The 20,251-nt window shown below is 35.6% G+C and overlaps 1 protein-coding gene and 1 long non-coding RNA gene across 3 annotated transcripts in view; one reads left to right on the top strand and one right to left on the bottom strand.

Moving 5' to 3' along the window:
• Positions 1-20,251, top strand: part of LOC113428367 (ATP-binding cassette sub-family A member 10-like) — a 53,819-nt gene that overhangs the window by 16,446 nt on the left and 17,122 nt on the right. For both annotated transcript variants that reach the window (XM_087956059.1, XM_087956058.1), the window contains 14 exons: positions 635-810; positions 1,573-1,692; positions 2,097-2,235; positions 2,806-2,896; positions 4,865-5,004; positions 6,421-6,540; positions 6,804-6,987; positions 8,406-8,569; positions 9,725-9,852; positions 11,059-11,196; positions 13,025-13,138; positions 14,719-14,895; positions 17,226-17,339; positions 18,278-18,403. In XM_087956059.1, coding sequence (XP_087812185.1) covers positions 635-810; positions 1,573-1,692; positions 2,097-2,235; positions 2,806-2,896; positions 4,865-5,004; positions 6,421-6,540; positions 6,804-6,987; positions 8,406-8,569; positions 9,725-9,852; positions 11,059-11,196; positions 13,025-13,138; positions 14,719-14,895; positions 17,226-17,339; positions 18,278-18,403 — 1,931 coding nt within the window. The remainder of the gene's footprint in view (positions 1-634; positions 811-1,572; positions 1,693-2,096; positions 2,236-2,805; positions 2,897-4,864; positions 5,005-6,420; positions 6,541-6,803; positions 6,988-8,405; positions 8,570-9,724; positions 9,853-11,058; positions 11,197-13,024; positions 13,139-14,718; positions 14,896-17,225; positions 17,340-18,277; positions 18,404-20,251) is intronic.
• LOC148132222 (uncharacterized) lies at positions 19,554-19,899 on the bottom strand. The gene is made up of 2 exons (XR_015747736.1): positions 19,815-19,899; positions 19,554-19,604 (listed from the first exon to the last, which is right to left on the bottom strand). It is a non-coding gene; the product is annotated as an uncharacterized LOC148132222 (long non-coding RNA).

Raw genomic sequence — 20,251 nt, 5'->3', positions numbered from 1 at the left:
AATTTTCTTCCCAGTAGTCTTTAAAGGAGAGCTAGTTTGATGTACTGGTTAAGGCACGATAGGAATCGGAAGATTGGGACTTGTAGTCCTACCACACAAAGCCAGGTCAGTAACCAGTGGCCAGCCACTCCCTCTCAGCTCTAGGAAGGAGGTAAGGGCAAATCACTTCTGAAACATTACCAGGAAAACTGTAAAGACCAGTCAAGGGAGTCACCAGGAGTTAATCCTGAGTTGAAGCTCCCACTGTTTTAAATGCAGCTCCAAGCGTAGCATCCTAATGTTAGGTGAATAGATGAATAATGGAAACTGGAGTATACTGCATCAAGAATGGCTTCATCTGGTGGAGCAGGGAAGCTGGAGAAAGCTTTTCCTCTCCATGTTATCCTGGAGAGCTCCCAGACTGCAGTACAGACCAGCACCTGTTGGGGCAGGGTAGGGGGTAACAATCCCCTTTAATGCTAAGGGTAAAACTAGCCTTAGGAAGACAGTCATTAATAGCATATATTATAATAAATTGGATAAACAACAGAAAAGCCCATTTGAAAAACAGTCTTTCAATTCAACCTGTTCTAAAGTAATAGCAGCCTGTTTAATTGGAAAATTCTCTATGTAATCATTTTATTATTGCTTACAGGTTTTGCATCCATATTCAAGTACAATGTATGTGAAAAGGAACATATGGAAAAGATTTGGGAAATAAGTGCTATCTGTCCACAATGGAATATTCAATTTGAATTTTTAACAGTGAGAGAAAACTTAAAAACATTTGCTAAAATAAAAGGGATACCATCCAATGCTGTAGAAAAAGAGGTAATAATGGATTCAGTCATATTATCTTGTCCTGCACAGATTTGTGTTGCACAGGTGTTATGTTCTACATTTTCCCCTTTTCACTTCTTCCATTGTAGGACACCGTTCCTTTAGATTTGATAACATTATTCTCCTCTGATTGTATTTAGCCAGTCCATTCTAGAAAACTTCACTTATGCTTTGGAATCAGTAGGACAAATGTGTAGATAATCAACTTAATGTCAAATGCCAGGGAAGTCAGAAGATTCAGGCAGTTCAAATGAATATAAAGATTTATTGCAAACTTAAACTCTCTACAAGAATCTGACCAACTAACGGTCAAGGGAAATGATGAAAATAAGATTAATAAGCTAAAGCTTATTTTTAAACCTTGGGAAAGAAGCCAAGAAAACCCTGAAGTACAAACATTTGGTGAATATAATTTGGCTTCTTCAGGAAAAGAGTGTGCAAACTATGGCCATATAAATTTCAGGTATCTGGTCTGCCTAAATGAAGGATTCAACTTTCAGTGCTTGATATTGATTTACAATAAAATATTACTTACCTGTTGGAAGGTCAATACAACTAAATACATTCAAGCTAAATAGTCAACAAAATTTTAAAATGTTTCAAAGATGAGCAGCAACATAAATAAGATCCAAACATACATTACAAACTAAGTATATAAAATATATGGACTACCTGTCCATTTCTTTCATTCAGTTAAGAGACTGAATTTCTAGGTAAGAAGTGCAAAATAATTGAAATATATGTATTTTATAGGTTGAAAAATTGTTGACACTCTTGGACATCAAGGCCATTCAAAACACCCAAGCTAATCATTTAAGTGGTGGACAAAAACGAAAATTATCTCTTGGTATTACACTTTTAGGAGAACCACAGGTAAACCCACTATTAGGTAAAAAGCCCCATTGTACTTATACCATTAAGTATGCTTTTTTTATGAATGCATTGCTTTAATCCTTATCAATGACTTGCATAGTAATCATGGAAATCCCTAAATAATCAGAATCTCTAATTTTGATATGGTTTCCCTTTCTTTCACCTTTATTGTCTCACCCCTTTCTTAACATTTTCTTGATTTTTGCAAGTTAAATGAAATTTGCAATAATTTTAATAGAATTTTCTATTATAAAAATAAAATCTTCTAAATGTTATTTCAAAATCCATACAACTTTGCAATATTCTTGTGTCTTCATAATGGGAAATTGCACATCAACAATGAATGCTATGTGTTGTTTTAATCATATGTTGAATTAAGATATGCAATCAAATGCCTACTGTAGGTATTATTACTAGATGAGCCAACTTCTGGATTGGATCCATATTCTAGACACCAAGTGTGGTCTCTCCTGAATGAACGCAAAGCAGGTCGAGTCATTTTATTCACCACCCAGTTCATGGATGAAGCTGATATCCTTTCTGGTGAGCAGACCTCATGCTGAAGCAGATTAGAATGTAGGAACAAAGAGAAACTATAGAAATAGTACTTACTGTAATGTTATTTCTTCAAATACCATTATTTCTCCTTCTGTTCTTATCAGTCAGAAAGGCCTTTTATTGAATTGCACTAAGTCAGCTGATCCATGTAACTTCTTAAATCCAGTCACATATATCACTATGTATCAGTCTGCTTCTCCTGTCAATTTCAGGATTTTCATGTATTGCAGCTGTTCGTCTCTCCCCTACTCAGCCCGTTGAACCTCTTACTCACCTTTTACTTTCAGTGACTTTTTAGATCCGTCATTGTTACTTCCTTTCTTGTTTCTAGTATATTGATTGTTCTATCTGTAGATAGATGGAATTCATATTTATTTATTTATTTATGAACTTCTTACTGCCCATCTCAGATGGATTCAACTCAAACCAGTGCTTTATTTTCTGCATCGACTCCATTAAATCTCCAACAACTATATGTTTAATACTTTGCATTTGGCAAATAGAACTTATTATCAGATGAGATGAACTAAAAAATGCTGTTTGCTCTTTATGTAGACCGGAAAGCTATTATCTCACATGGGAGGCTGCAGTGTGTTGGTTCATCCCTGTTCTTGAAGAAAAAATGGGGCATTGGCTATCATTTAAGGTACTAGTAAGATGTTAGTGTTATGGATATATTTTCATTGTAGTTGAAAAGCTTAATATTAATTCTATGCTGGAATATTTAATCCATTCTTTCAGTCCTTCATTTGTTCTTGCTTTTCCATTTTGAAATACAGACACTTGAGGAAATGCAAAAACAAATCTCAATAATAAAGAAAAGTAACATTTAAAAAACAACAAGTAAACAATTTTATAGAAACATATAAAGAATACAAATAATGAAATAATAAATATATCTAAAGTTTGTTTGAAATCTTCACTGTATGCTTGAATTGTAAGAAAGAAAGACAATGGGAAGCACACTTGAAGAGGGAGTTTGGAGTTCCTGCTAGCCATATAAATTGAATGTGTACAGAAATGTGCAGAAGGGCCTCACAAAAGCAAGAATTCAAAAAAGCTGCTCAATTTGATTGGGGGATTTGATTGTTCTGTTTATTTATTTGATAGCTTCATAGCCCATCTTTCCTCCAAGGATTCAATGTGGCCTACACAGCATTCCTTCTTTCATGATTTCACCAAAACAGGGAGGAAGATGAGATAGTGACTGGCCTGAAGTCATCTAGTAAGCTTCCAAAATTCAATGAGGATCTACTTCTATCCCATCCTGTTCAAAAGCTTAACTACTGGCTTTCCTTGAAATTATGTCAGAAATCTAATGTCTGAAAACGTCAAGAGACCAAATGTCTACTTGCTCAAGAATGCCAACGGATGTTGCCATTGTGCCATCAGACAGACTAAATGAATCAGACCAAATAGTTATATTTGCAGCTGTAGCTGAAAGCTATACAATACTGTTGAGGTAATTCCGTTAGGTAGTGTTTTGGGTCACACACATACACAGATACACTTGTAGGTTTTTACTTCCAGAAAGGTTTAAGCAAAGTCCAAAATACAATAAAAGTCATTTGGAAAAAGTGTATCCAGATAATCCAAATATCAAATTCCAGTGTCAGAAACAGTTCACAACTAGAAATGTGTGTTTCTGTGTGTTGAGACTAAGACAACACCAGTTTCGCTCCATTTTAGAGATTTGGCTAGAATGTAAAGTACTCTATATTGGAAAAAAGGCAACTGAGGGATATAACATTGTGAATAGGACAGAGGGCGTGGACTGGAAAAGTTTAATCCATTCAAAAACACTAGGACTGAAAGTGAGTGGAAGAAGTTTTAGAACATATAGTGCATCATTAACCTGTGGCATTAATTATTATAATGTATGGTGATAGCTCTTAATTTGGATGGCTTCACAAAAGAAATGGATGAATTCATGGAGGAAAGGTCTAGTAAGAGCTATTTATTCTAAACATTCAATATTGCCTCAAAATATCGTTGGGAAAAGAACAACATTTGGCCATCTACCTACTGCTTGCAAAACTCCCAGAAGACTCTGATTAGCTATTATGGGAAACAAAATACTGGTCTATGGATGTCTTGATCCAGCAGGATTACCCATCTTATAAAATTAATATAAGAAGATGAGTCATTATTTAAAATTCTTTTAAGAATCCAGTATTTTTGAATTCCAATATAAATATACTTTAACATACCCTGCCTTCAAGGTGAAATGTTTTTATTAAAAATGTTTAATAGTCTACTTTCATATTTCCCAAATATTTTGAGGAAGTTCTTATCATATATGCCCCAATCAAATCTGATTTAAAGATGCATTTGAAAAGAAACAAAGTTTTTTTATATCTATCCTATTGTTTTAATTAAATATGAAGAAAGGTGCATTAGTGAGGCAATTATAAGCTAGGACATAGTCTATTTTATTTTTAAAATGTTTTAATTGTAGCAAGTCAGCTCTAGTACCAGCACTAAGTTGCTTTATGGAAGTTTAGGATGCATGAGATAAGCTGAAATTTGGTTTTTAGTTGGAAGGATTCATTTAATATTCTGAATAAATGAATTGGACATTGCTCTTGACCTAAATTGTTATTAATATGAACAGGATGCATACAAATGAGTCTTGTAACTTTGAGAGAATAACATCACTGGTCAAACACCACATCCCTGCTGCAAAAAAATCAGGACAACATGAGAATGAGCTGAGCTATACCCTGCCTTTACAAAATGTGGATAAATTTTCAGGTAATTTTCAAGCTGTATAAATAAAATGAATTTAACTGCTGTTTCCTAAAAAACCAAACACTGAGATCATGTGAACCATGCTTTCCCGGACAACAGAGAAAAGTTGTTTAATATTATTTTCTTACCAATCCAGATGAAATTTTGTATTATCCAATGTTCTATCCTTTGAGCAACATACAGATTAAAATGTAATAAAACCATTTAAAAATTAAGTTTGCAATTAACATTTCATATGATTAACCACATGAAAACAGAGAACCAAAGAATTTAATCAACTGCTCTATCATATAAGACATATCTTTTACAGACAAAAGCCATTATCATTACATGACAGTAAAATGAACAATCACAATTCTAACTTTGATTAATTAGATTTATGAAAATAAAAGGCCCCTCACCAATATAGCAATGCAAATTTGTTGTATAAGTAACCATGCATTTATAATATGTGATGAATACAATGTATTTTTTTGTGTCAGAGTATATTTTTGCTCTTTTATCAATTTATAAACTATGGTTACAGAGAGCAATATTTTATTTCACTATTAGGGAATTAATATTATACATATTTATATCATATATACTTTAAAATAATAATAACAGATTCCCTGTCATGACAGTCTAAGAAAACAATAGAAAAATAGAGTGAATTGACTTGACTTGAATTTTCAAAGAGAATAAAATGTATTCCAACCCATGCTCAGTTTAAATTAATATGTATCTTTCAAATACTGTACTGTTTTTAGTTATCTACTAATATAAATTTGCTTTGGAAGCAATGAATATATTAAATAATACAATGATTTCAATGGCTTTTAAAATGTCAGCATATTACCCAATGTCCTTTTCACAATCCTGTGATGAAATCAGTTTCTGTGCTAAATTAACCAGCAAACTTCTTATTAAATTAGTCTGCTCTTTAGATAATCACATAATACTATTTGTGCATTAATTAGTAAATAAAAACTTCATATTTTTCTCTCTTTTTCTCTCTTGGGCAAAACTGTCCCTCTTGCAGTTATTCCCAGCTTTTCAAGATAAAGAGTTATCTTTTCATTTACAAACAGTCACTTCATAAACAAAGAATAATATTTTTAAAAAATGATTCTGTAAGTAAAGTAAAATAAACCAAAGTTCTAAAATGAACTTTGCCTTCATTGGATTGATTGTTTATATGCTTCTGAAATGGTGTTGATGTATGGTGGATATATTGATTAACTTTCTCAGATTATAACTGGTTTGTTATAGGCTCAGGAGGTTAAAAAATTAAAAGCAAATCTTAAGAACAGTTCACCTAAAATATCATTTTCTTTCAATGAAATGAAATTACACAAAATTCCAATGGGTATTTGCCCTTTCCCTTAAGTTGAAAGGATATATCAATTTGGTATGTGTTTTCCCTTGCCCAACATGTAGATTTGTTCAGTGATATGGATCATCAGACAAACCTAGGGCTCATTAATTATGGAGTTACCATGACGACTTTGGAAGATGTCTTCTTGAGGCTAGAAGGAAATGAAAATATAAAGGAAGAAGGTAAAGTGTTGTTTTCAATATTGTATTATTTTCAGGCTTCCTTCTGAGAAAACTCTCAGTGATAACTATGGAGCTGGATTTTCATTGTTTTCTTCTATCATTTCTGAAGACCCAAGGGAAGGTGCTAGACTGATCTTTTGGTAATAGGAGATGTAGCCAACAGGAAGAAGAGGACTTGAGAAGAGGAGAGAGTAAGCATGGATAAACAAGATTTTCCTTCAGCTGAAATAAGACTATTGTTTTGACTTTCAAAATGGTTTTAGATTATGGAATTCTTCATGGAGGGGAAATGGCAGGAAAGGATGAAACGGAACAGGATCAGCTGTTGCTCTCAGACACGGGAAAGGTGACCGTGAAAGGCACAGAGCTCTGGAGGCAGCAAGTTTATGCCATTGCAAGAATGCACTTTCTAAACCTCAAGAGGGAGAGCAAAATCTGGGGAACCTTGTGAGTGTCTTTTTAAAAAACGATTTATCAATTTTATCTTTAATGAGAAGACTAGAAGCATAGGCTGGGATCATTGAGTTTGGATGCCTCCGTTAACCTTGAATAAGCTAAAGAAAAAGCAGGCTTTAGTAACACTTCAAAGTTGCAAACCTACAGTGGTTAGGAACAAAGTTCAAGAGGAGATAATGATATTTCACATTTCTCCCTCCAAGTTTGGAAAGAGAACAATGATCTCAGATAGGGGACATTCATCCAATGATTCCAGCTACTTCATCCCCTTGCCATGCTTCCAAATTACCACAGTACTTATTCTACCCAAGCCTAGAGCTGTTATATTTACATTGCTTCTTCTTGCTTGTCAGGGAAGGAAATTATTTACAGCAAATCCAGCATCTAGGAGTGAGACAAGCCAAAGTTCAGTTCAGCCAAAATCAGAAATTTCAATAGTTTCATCATTCAATCTTTACATGACAACAGATCAATTTGTGTCCATGCCTTATGTTGGTTCTTATTTTTTTAATTTAGAAAAGTATTTTTGTGTTGTTATAAAATAATTTCAAAGCCTCCAAAATACCATAGGAGCACTTGGGTAGATAATACTACAGTATTTTGAGATTTTGAAAATATAGTATTTATTATATAGATGCAAGTAGTCCTTGATTTACAACAGTTCATTTAGTGACCATTCAAAGTTACAACATCACTGAAAAAAGTGACATTTTTCACTCTTACATCGATTGCAGCATCCCCATGTTCACATGATCAAATTCAGACAGTTGGCAACTAACTTAATTTATGAGGTTTGCAGTGTCCCAGGATCACGTGACCATCTTTTATGACCTTCTGACAAACAAAGTCAATGACTAAATCCGATTCACTTAACAAATGTGTAACTATCTTAACAGCTGCCATGATTTACTTAACAACTGTGGCAAGAAAGGTTGTAAAATGGGGCAAAACTCATTCAACAAATGTCTTGCTTAACAACATACATTTTGGGCTCAATTGTGGTCGTAAGTTGCGGACTACCTACTACTTAATTAGTAATAGAATATTCATTCAATTGTTCCCCAGGAGATTACTGTAGTGTAAATAAGTCTGACCAAAGTAATTTTTAGGATTAGTTTATGGCTTCCTTCAATATATAGAGCACAGAAGGGAGATCTCAACAAGTAGGAAACATCTACTTCATTTCTACTTCCACAAAGCTACTTTGCTTCTTAAAAACATTTTAAAACTTTGATATAAATAAGAGTCTGTATGGAAGAATGAAGTTTGTCTTGGGTCCTTCAAGAATTCTGATAACACACTTCATTAATTATCAAATACTTCTCTATAATGCCTAATATTTTAAATGCAATAGAATGGAACTGATCAAATGTCACTTTTCTCCCATGCTTAATATTTCATTATCTTAGGCTACTACTTACTGGAGTTATATTAGCACCTTATATTATCGAATTTACAACCTACTCTGTTTGGTTGAATCTTCAATATGAAGAGATTCATCCTGGGCTTTATTTTGAGCCAGGGAAACAGTTTTTCGGAGGGACATCAGGACTTCTGGTCCTTAATAATACAGGTAAGAATACAAAACAGAATTTGAGACATTGACAATTGTATGATATTTTTAATGGGGGTTAATTCTATTGGCGCTTAAATTGGCTTGAGAACTTTCTCTTGAACATGAGCTTAACTTAAATCTGCTGAAGAATAAATCAGTTATTTATGAGATAGTTGGTGCCTTACTGATGCTTTATATCTAACTTCAGAATGCAGTAGAAAGAACTAGCAGAATTCTAAGGTGAACTATCTCTGTTCAAATGCATTGCTAAATAATTCCAGTTTTAAGAACTTTTGGCACAGTCTTATTTTTAAATGATGTGATTGGAGAAAATCAGGGTGAAACACAAGTGGTTTGTGCTGGGAAATCCCACCTTTTTCTACCAGCTAAAGTGAGAAGGGACTATGGGAAAAAGAAGTTGAGTCGCACACTGAAACTTCAAGAAGATACTGAAATATAGTGGAAAGTTAGCTCAGATACAGCACAATCAATCTAAAAGGAGATTCTCTCCCATTTCTCTCCTATTCCTTTACTGAACTAGGACACATTTTAATCCAACACAGTTTCAACCATGTTTTAGCCATTTAGAATCCAATGGTTTGTTGGCTTAAAATATCTACAATGAATGAATACTAAAATTTATGAGTTCCAAATTGGGAATCTCTCCCTTTAGTGTTGGTTTACAAAACACAAATTAAAAAAAGCCCAGCAGAAAATGGGTATACTGCAATGGAGGTTTAATTCAATGAGCAAATTGTGCAGTCTCTCTTATTCTTAAAAGGCATTCGGAAACCAGCATATCATTCAGGAAATATTGTATTAAGTAATATGGCCAATTAAATAACTAGAAAATCTCTCTAAAATTGTTCCTTCTAAAGTGGTACATCTTCTTATAATGATTGGCATGCTAAGCAATTTAAATTCCTAGAGACAATGTCTGCGGAATTATATTATCTTAAAGTCAGAGTAAAAGAATTATACCTTTATACTGTATAAGCTTCATTAAGGGGAATTACACTGGCTGAGAAATTGTACTCATCAATGTTTGGAGGCCATGGTTTCCCATGCTAATGGCAGGTACAAATATAATTTCATTTAAATTCTGTACTGTTCATTGCTTGAATGCTTTCTTCTTTGTTTATTCTGCAAATTCATTTTATCTTTTTTTTCCAGGTGGAAAAATCGATAATTTTATCCAGGCACTGAAGAGTCAAAACATCTTGATGGACGTCATCTCTGGTGACATAGTTAGTGACCAGCTGGTTCACAATGGGGCCATCAAAGTAGACCTTGAAAACAAGGTAACTATAAGTTCTTTTCCTCCTTTTTGACAATGGACCAAGGAATCTAATATGACTGTCTGAGGAGATGATAACTTCTATTCAAGAAAGCACTGTGGTGCTTTAGTGGAGTCATAATAACAGAAAAGAAGAAAAAAAAGTCTACTTCTTCATCTATAATCTAAAATGGACCCCAAATCCTAGAGAGATGCTAAAGAAACAGTAACTTCTCATCAAAAGGAATAGAAATATACAGTATTTCTACTAGGGGTACAAATAACATTGTATAGATGCAAAGAAGGATGTTGTGTGGAAAATTGTAGTATTTTCAATATGATGAATTTTTATTTTACTACTGGTATGTTAAGAATGAGGATTTTTTTAAATGATCAAGACTGGTTTCCATTCTAAAAAATAATTTAAAATTCTATTAAATTTCTAATGACACTTCTGTGGGATGGCTGTGTTCTGCTTTAATGGATGGTCATACATAAGGCATAGTATACATATGTCAGAGGTCTACAACGTATGGTCCAAAATGAATGGCCAGAGTTGTCAGCATTCCAGAAAAACTCGACTGTAACACATAACTCCGAACCAGACATGTTCTCAAAGTTCCCTTTTATTAGAGTAGTAAACTGGCACATCTGGGAAATCCCGAATCTGAAAGTCCTGGGTTTCCCCCCAATAAGTAAAATAACAAATTCACCTCCTGCCCCCATCACTCCAGTCACCATCCATCCCAACTTGAGACGTCCCCTCTACTACTCCTCAGCCAGGTGCAGGAACAATATGACCTTGACTCTAAAGAAGAATGCTATTATGTCTAACCACACACGCTCCATGAAAATCCCCCCTCCCCCCTTCCCAGGCTCAAGAATGTGGCAGCGTGGAAGCTTCTGGTGCTAATATGGCTTCCAAAGCTACTAAACTGAAAGTATACAATATGTCTGGAATAATCATACTGTTACTAATTTGTCCTGGTCCTGCCTACTTCTTTGTTATGATCCCACATAAATTTAGGAGGAAATTAAGAGTTCAGTTCAAAGGCCAAATTAGACCTTAGCTTCAAAAAGGTGCATTCATAATTTTTGCCTTTTTTCAAATTAGAAAAAAAACCAAATGGCTTTTATTAGAAGTTAAGTTTGTAATTATGTAAATTATATTCTTTAGAACTGTTGTTCTTTACTTGGGTCCCTTGTGTTCTGACTTTTTGCCTTGGTTCAGAAATACAGGTTCACACTTATGTGCCATATGGAGATAACTAACTGCTATCCTGTGCTTGTCAACATAATCAGCAATGCATTTCTGCATATGTTTAATTCTACTGCCCATCTTCGAACCTGGAATCATGTATTTACCGAAGTAAGTGTTCCAGAGGAATATCAAATGAAGGGTTTTTGTGTGTGCATGAAGCAGGAGGGAAAATATTCCTGTTTACTTTCCAATATATTCTATTCATAATTTTCAGGATGTTATGTAAAGGTAAAAGGAGATTGCTAAGAAGCTTCAGTGGTGGGAGAGTTTAAAATGTTCAAGGAATATCTCCTGCAATCTTGTCCCATCCCCAGCCATTCAAGGGGAAGTTGAATTTATGCATTCAACAAGATTGCATTCCAAATGAATGTTGTTTTAATGACCCAATTGTATGTGGTTAAAAAAGTAAATAGTCATGTGACAGGGCTAGACTAGTATTTATGTTAAGGCTGATAGAGTTCCACAGTTACTCCTGAACCACGAGAGCATAGTGTTTCTCTTACAAAGATAAAATTGATTTTACAATATCATTTCCAGTTAACACATTCATCAGTACTTGTTTACTCTCAGTCCATTAAATCCTGTTACTACATTGTGGGCTTTGCAGAATACTACATCTGAGTTTTGCCCAGTTTTGAAAGTTAGGTTAAATTTGGCAAGCACAACTCCTTCAACCATCATAAGCATGGTTGCCACTCAGTTCTTGTGCAATTGCCACAATGAAAAAAAGTCAAGAAGCATCATTAAATCATTTGAGCCCCAAGCAGAAAATATCCTTTTACCAATAAAGGAGAATATTTGTAGCTCAGAGTTGAAATGAGGGGTCTCTGGTGTTCTCTGAGTTTCTTGCAGACATTTTATTACCCAACTAGGTAAACACGATCAGTATGAGTGAGGAATGGGGACTGTTCTCAATTTATATTCTAGTGGCTTGTCCTGTCAGTGTTGGTGAGAGTGGTTTTGGAGGTAACTAGGTTGGGCTATTTAGGATTAGCTTGTTTGGCAGTTCCTGATGTTAATCTTGGTGTTAATCTATGCTCATCTGGGTGTTAATTGCTGGTGGGTAAGTGTTTCATTTTTTTGTTCCTTTTTTGTTTATTGATTGCATCTTTTGCACAATATATAGAATTCTCTAGCTTTTTTGGACTTGGCTTGGCCTAGGATGGTGACAGTTTCCCAGTTGGAGCTATGATTAAGTCTGCCCATATGTTGTGAGATTAAAGAGTTTTCAACATAAATCAAAAGGCTCAACAGTCCCAGAAGAAGGAAAAGAGGAGTCATCTACAGGATACAGTTTAAAGACTGCAACAGCCCCTATGTACAACAAACAGGCAGAAGCAGTGGTGGGATTCAAATTTTTTTTACTGGGCGTGGCAGGGGAAGGATACTGTAAAATCCCCAGTCAGAGGTGGTATTTGCTGGTTCTCTGAACTACTCAAAATCTCCACTACCGGTTCTCCAGAACTAGTCAGAACCTGCTGAACACCACCTCTGGGCAGAAGACTGAAAGAATGCATTCATAAGCACCAACTAACAGGCAGAAGACATAATGAAAACTCTTTAATTATCATTATTATTATTATTATTCCCACTTTATGGATTATTTCCAAACATGAAATCTCCATTTCTTTCAGAAGGCTTAAATAGGAGAAGCCTGGTCAGGACATTTCCTGCCTTCGGAAAATGAGTACATGAAAGTACTACATAATCAATAATCAAAAGGTACAACATGCAACTGAGCAGGAGTGAGGCAGGGCCAAAGGTCAGAGTCAGGAAGTCAAGGTCCTCCAGCTGTGCTTGTACTTATTTTAAAGAAAATATTAAAGAAAATAATAATGTTGTTTCTAAGCTCACTGACTAAATAGATTAATAATAGCTATTCTATTATGACATTTTATCACAATGGAATTAAAACATACTTTAATTTATTCCTCAGGAACATTTAGATAATCACCTCTGGATGTTAATGGAAACTTACATGGTTGCGGCCTCAATTGTATTACCTGCTTTTCCACCACAATTTGCAATGCGAAGCAATCAAGATTACATGGTAAAATAATTATATTTCTTTGATTTTATGCCTATATTGTACTTCCATGTGGCATCTGCAAATGACAGCAGGAGTGAGTTAAAAGGTTCTATCAATTGCCACAGGTGAACAGTATCTGTATTCAGATTTTATTTCTCATTGATCATTATAGCTATGACTTTTTAAAAATCATTGCAATTCTCTTGACTTTGTGCTGATGCTATCTAATAAAAATAGAAATGTATTTTTTTTTTTAAATTGATTGGATTTCAAATTTGCCTGAACACCAAACAATAAAACAAAACAAAATCAACCCTTTGGGCAGTTTACAATATTTAAAATAACACATACATAATTTCAAAAGTTTAAAACAACATAAAAAATGCCTGGGGGAAATCACGAGGGGCACCAAAATATGTTAAACTCAGGCATGGGAACAGAGTCTGGTCCTAAAAGACTTCCAGAACATTTGAAGGGTAGAAGCCATATCTATTTCTGAGAGGATGCTCTTCCAGAATTTCATTATCATGCTATAATGGTGGCAAATTGATGATAAGCAAACAGTGACATCATCATGACCATGCAATTTTATATTGAGGCAAGTATGTAAGTTTTGCTGCACATCTCCTTTATAATGACAATAATAACTTTATTGTCATTTTGAACGTACGCTAATCAGCATACATTAAAATGAAATTTTGTGGTATACAGCTCTCTTCTTATACCATGACTATTACATTAAAGAGTAATGCAACACTGAAAGAAATTACATCTTCGATTGAGAAACAATGCTCAATGTAAAAAGAAATATTATTGTTATAACAAGATTTTAGAAGACTTAAGCCTATAAAAAGAAGCTTACTGTATATCTAAAACTGTATTAAAGGAACAAGTTTATCCAGAAAGGTCATTTCATTGGTAAAACCAATAATAATACTAGAATCTGTCTGCATGTATGGTTTTCATCTTCCATCCTCCTCTTCCTCTAAGTGCAAACTATACTTGTTTGGAAAAACATCCATCTGCCAAAGTAAAGGTGTGAAGGGAATTTACACAGTGCAACAAGTCTTTCTCTTAAGAGTTTTGTTGATGATGTCTAATGAAGTATCTAAGGCATTCCACATAGGCTGAGATTATATCTAGAAAAAAGTTGCCTACTAGGAGTCATGCAAGACCTTTCTGGGTTTTGCCCTAAGCAAGAGCGACTTTTACCAGATGTATGACAAAAGTTAACTTTTCTGCTACAATATTAAACAATGACTATAAGTAACCAAGTATCTTGGTATGACAATATTTGTAAATAGGAAGGAAAGAGAGAGGGAGGAGGGGCATTCAGACTTGTAAGATACTGTTACTACAACTTTAAGTAGTAGTGGCCTACATAACTTTCATTTTCTAGACTGGATAGCTATAAATGGCTGTTATGTTTTCTTGTGCTATATCAACTTACTGATAAACGTTGTGGGAGGGAAGGAAATATAGTATTGTGTTTATCTCTGTCACCTTCCTGAATTGAATTTATGCGAACCTTTAATTAGTCATTATTTGGTAATTTTATTACTTAGTCATTATTTGGTAATTTTATTACCTTTTTTTGCTAGAAAAGGACTCATTCCCAGCTGCGGATTGCTGGACTTTTTCCTTCTGCCTACTGGTGTGGACAAGCTCTGGTGGATATGCCCCTGAATTGCATTCTTCTTCTTTTAATTCTTTGGCCATGGTTTGTAAATATAGGAGCTACAAATCCTCAGTTTGCACCCAGCTTGGTTTTCTGCTTGGTAATTGAATTTCATTCATCATACATGTGATTTTCAGTCAGCTTTGACATTTACAATTTTTAATGACAAGCACTCACACCTTTTTATAATAACCAGAATACAGGTAGTCCTCCACTTACAACAATTTAGTTACAACAGCACTGAAAAAAGTGACTTATGACCAGGGGTGGGATTCTACTGGTTCTGTCTGGCTCTACAGAACTGGTAGTTCTGAAGAGTAGCAGACAGAACCGGTTCTGTGTCTGTTGCTGTTTTGGCCCACCCGCCCATCCGGGTTCTTACCTGTCCTTTATTTCCTGCTTTTTCAACCACAGCTGCTTTGCACGGCACAGCTGCAATTGAAAAAGCATTATGCTCAGCTGTCCGGGCAGCTCAGCAGGTTGTAAATTGCAGGCGCGCAACTCATGCGTCAGGTGCGCGCGCACGAAACGTGCATGCACACACAATTCAGAGCGACAGAACCGGTAGTTATACCGGTCGGATCCCATCCCTGCTTATGACAATTTTTAATACTTACAATTATTGCAGCAACCCCATGGTCATGTGATCAAAATTTGGATGCTTAGCAACTGGTACATATTTATGTTGGTTGCTGTGACCCTGGGTCATATGATCACCTTTTGCAATCTTCTGACAAGCAAAGTCAATAGAGAAACCAGATTCACCTAACAACGGTGTCACTAACTTAATAACTGCAGTGATTTACTTAACAACTATGGCAAGGAAGATAGTAAAATGGGGCAAAATTCATTTAACAAATGTTTCACTTAGCAACAGAAAATTGAGGGTCAATTGCGGGTGTACGTTGAGAACTAGTTGTAGTTCCTTCTACAGACTTTGAATGGCAGCAACATATGTCTTTAACAGTCTGAAAAAGCCACTCCACAACCACAAACTAGCAATAAACTGGCGCTAACTGAGAGAGAAACATTGTCCCCATTCATCACTTTTAGAAAAAAGTGACAGTTAATGGCCAGTGGTGTTTGTGGGGTGTAAGCATAAGTGGAGCCAAATACAAACTTAGATTTAGAAATATCTTGGAAATAAACAAAGTTAATTAAGAAAGAACTGGTTGTTTCTACTAACATACCAGCTGACTAAAACAATCAGAGGATTTAGGGGAGGGGTTTTTTTCCCTGGACCATCCACCACCACAAAAGCATTCATTTAGACACATTGTCCTTGCCTTCCTCAAACTCCCTACCACCAGCAAGAAAGATAATAACAAATATAAGTATCCTCAACTTACAATCACAATCAGGACTGGAATTTTGACCGCTAAGTAATGCAATCATTAAGAGAAGCATCACATGACAAGATCCAATTTTACAACCATTTTAACTTGGTTGTTAAATGCATCACATGGTCACTAAGTGAATCTGGTTTCCCCAATTGACTTTGCTTGTCAGAAGCTGGCTGAGAAGTTTCCAAACCATATAGGAGGATGCTATCATTGTAAATTTGAGTTGATTGTCAAGCATCTAAATTGCAATCATATGGCTGTGGTGTGGTGTGAGGGTGGTAACTTTGGGGATGGATGGTGTCACTTTTTCTGAGGCCATTGTTAAATGGACGGTCATAGGTTGTGCACTACCTGTAAGGAAAGCAAATGCAAATTGAATTGGTTGATATAGTACATCATTCCTACCAATTCGTCTAATAAAATTGGGGGAGGGGAGTAGGGAACCAAGTTTTTAGAGAAAAAAAGGAAATACATTGATTAAAAATAGTATAGATTAATGTACCTTTAATTTACAATAGCACTTCCTAAGATCACTTTTTATTTTGGTACTGTTCTTGTCCTTCACAGTGCAAAGATTTGGACATTTTTTCTTTCAAGGATGTGGATTTTCTCTGGCTGGAATGTTTCAAGGTTGATGACCAAGCTTTGCAATGTACTCATCTGCATAAATAGTCACAAACAGCTTTACAATGAATTAATTTCATTCAAATTCACTCAGTCAAAACACTTGCCATGCCAGTTTGGTAAATAAGTTCTTTGTACTTAAAGCATTGTATGAAATTATTATAAAAAAGCCAGTTTGGTATAGTGTTTAAGGCTGGAAACTGGGAGTTCAAGTTCTGCTTTAGGCAAAAACCAGCTGGATGACTTTGTGTCAGTCACTTTCTCTCAGCCCTAAGAAGGAGGCAATGGTAAAGCACTTCTGAAAAATCTTGCCAAGAAAACTGTAAGGACTTGTCCATGCAATTTCTAAGAATCAAATGTGATTGAATAGAATAAAAAACATTATTATAAGCTATTAAAATGAAGGAGACATTTCTGCTTTTTTTGGTAACACATTGTTAATACAGAGCTTTCTTTTGCTCAGGTGGCATTTTTCCTTGGCTACAGCATATCAACTGTTTTATTCCTATACATAATTGCCTTCATATTTCGCCAAAAAAAGCATACTGCCAGTTTTTGGTCAGTCACTTCTATTTTAGTAAGTATATGCCTAATGTAGCTTCTTCTTAACAAGGGGATGGTTGTATTTTTGGTTGACCTGTGGCCTGGAAGACTGTATGGTCACACTGCTCCAGTGTGAAAGGCTCCAGTTGGGAGAACCTACCAGAAGGTGGAAGCTGTCTTTCAAAAGTGGACTTGTATGGTCTGCTTCTGGGCTTTAAAATAAGGCTAAGCATTGCACCATTCTGTTGCCACTTCCTGTCATGTACCAGGCATGTAGGTGCAGTGGCTGTTTCCTAGGGAGACAGATTAGTTTTGTGGGACAGAATTTTTGCTGTTTGGTGCATGCTGGTTATAGACAGAGAAATAGCCTTGAAGCAAACATTAAGTTCTGGGAAGAGAGATAGTATTAAGAAGAGATTCAGGCTGATCCCTCCCTGTCTCCTTGGGGTCTAAAAAAGAGGGGATAAAAAGCATAATCAGACTTGGAAGATTCTGTAAGTATAGCAAATTTCAGTTGACTTCCTGATTGAGTCTCCCTTGCAGGGCTGACATTGGGGGATTTTGCTTTCCTCTTAGCACTACATTTATTGGATATACATGCCTCTTAATGTTACTATAACTATGACAGCAAAGACCTGAAATTAGCAAGATAGTAAGGTGATGTAAGGTGTCCCAGCACCTTCCTTCTCCTTCTTGGCATCCCTGAGCTGACACCAGCAAGTAAATTGTGGTGGGATTGGAATTAAGGTTTAATTATAGAAGCAAAACAAAGGAAGGGAAACATGAGAAGAAGAAAAGCAGTATCTGTTTCATGGATAGCAATGATCAAATGTAAAAGTTGGGGTATTTTAACTGAAATCACCATGTAACTTGTTAAGTCAAGACAGTCAAGACAGGGGTTATAGAAAAGAAAATTGGGTAAAGTGATTTCATTTGTTAAAAATATTAAAATGTTTCCTTCTTTCATTTTAGGTTATGCTGCTTTTGTTCATAATAAGTATCACAACAAGTTCAATTTCTATGCCCTACATAAGACACCTGTTGGGTTTTTTTGTTCCTATGTTTCCAGTTACCAATTTTATAATGTCTTTTACATTTGTAAGTGCTATATTATCTATTCTGTTAGCTTATTCTTATGAAAACTGGATCTGAGCATAAACATTTTTCCATCCACCCAGTTTGCATAGGGAATAATTGAGTAAAAAAAGTTATCTGAATTTTTCCCAGGAAGCAGAACTTCAACAATTTTTCAAGGGCGGGACTGCCTCTTTCCAGTAACACTCCAAAACTGTGGTGATTTCACTAAAATTCATTTTTCCTTCAAAGTGAATTCTAATGGAAATAGGTTTTTTTTCTGGGAGCCATGTGTCAATCCCCCCCCCCACCATGGCTTCAGCCAATAGACAGACAGACAAAGCAATGTTATAAGCATTAAATGGTTGTCAACTTCAGCCACAATCCCATTTGCTTAAGTCTATACACAGCATGGGTTGGAAAGTCCAGAAGAATGGGGCAAACAGAGATGGGAGATTTGGGCCCTATCTGACCAAACATCTCAGGTCCCAGACTTAGTTCTGAATTTTGCTAAGTTTTTATTGACCCATAAAGTAAGTAAATCTAATATATCAGGGTTTGATCAATTTGCCTTTGCAGGATGGGTGCAAATCTAATGTTCAGGGTCAGATAAACCCAGGAGTACCTAAAAAGACAAATTGAAATAACTAATTCTACAAAAGTTCTGTCATTGGTTCTTGTTTGAACTAATAATAACCAGATTGACTCAGGCTCCATACAGACACACAATGCTGGAAAGTTGGATGGATTTTTGGATCCCTGTTCAATGCCTGGAGGAAACTGATTTTACAAAACAAGGAAAGCTACCCCTCCGCCTCCCCCACAAAGGAATTCTAAATTATAAACAGCTTCATCTATTTTAGAAACTGATTTCATAGTACCCAAACTATGTTCTATTTTAACTACTGTATTATTTTATGGGCACTTAAACTATATTTTATTCTTTAAAGTCCAATTTTTTATCATATCGTCCTATCATTCCATTCTGTATCTCTAATATATTTATTTATTGCTGACCTCTATTTCTTTTTGTTTTCATCTTTATACCTGTAATCACTTTCTCTAAAGCTGTTTTCACCTATATCCTTTCATCTTTTGTTTTCACCTATAACCCTGTACTCATAGAAAGCTATACTTTTTTTTCTCCAGAGTTTAACCATGTTTTTTTCCCCTCTCTCTCTTTCTTTTTTAGTTTCTGTTTTCTATTTCTGTTTGGACAAAATATCTTAGCTGTTAAGTTGTGGGAAAGACGACTCGAGACCAGTTAATCTTTAGTTGCTTTTAATTTTTCTTCTCGGTAACTGAACAACAACGGAGCCACGGCAGCCTCTTTTATAGCGGCTGCTCGTGGCTCGTGGCCAATGACGGCTATTCAATTTTCCCGCCGTCAGCTGAACCAATCAGAACGGAACATTCAAACATTCAAATATATAACATTAACTTTTTTTATTCGCTTTTCCTTCTTGTTTATTCACAGCTGGGCTTCTTGACTCTTGTCCTCTTCCAAATCTTGCCTCAGTCTGAGGGAAACAGCTGGAAGATATTTTCCCTCAGGCCAAACCAGAGAGAAAGAATTCAGTGCCTCCCTCTCTGTCTGGTTTGCCCAACTGCTGCCTCCTCCTTTTCCTTGCCTCTTTCTCTGCCTACAGTTGAGCTATTCAACTCACTGACTCTTTAGTTTTCTTCCTAGGCTTTGGCAATTATTTGAGTCTGTTTATCATGGGGCCTGAGGCTGTAGAGCTCCCAGGCACCTGTCTTGATCCAACTCCCCCCATTTGATTGGCAGCTGCTCAGGGAAAGGGCTCAGAAGGTGGTGGGGAGAAGCACAGGGATTTAGAATTTAGAATTTGCTCTGGCAATCTGCCCTTTCTT

Source organism: Notechis scutatus, chromosome 2, assembly GCF_049901735.1.
Source record: "Notechis scutatus isolate UNSWTSFEM ecotype Mainland chromosome 2, rNotScu1.2, whole genome shotgun sequence".
Lineage (NCBI taxonomy): Eukaryota > Metazoa > Chordata > Lepidosauria > Squamata > Elapidae > Notechis > Notechis scutatus.
This window is presented reverse-complemented; position numbering and strand designations above follow the sequence as displayed.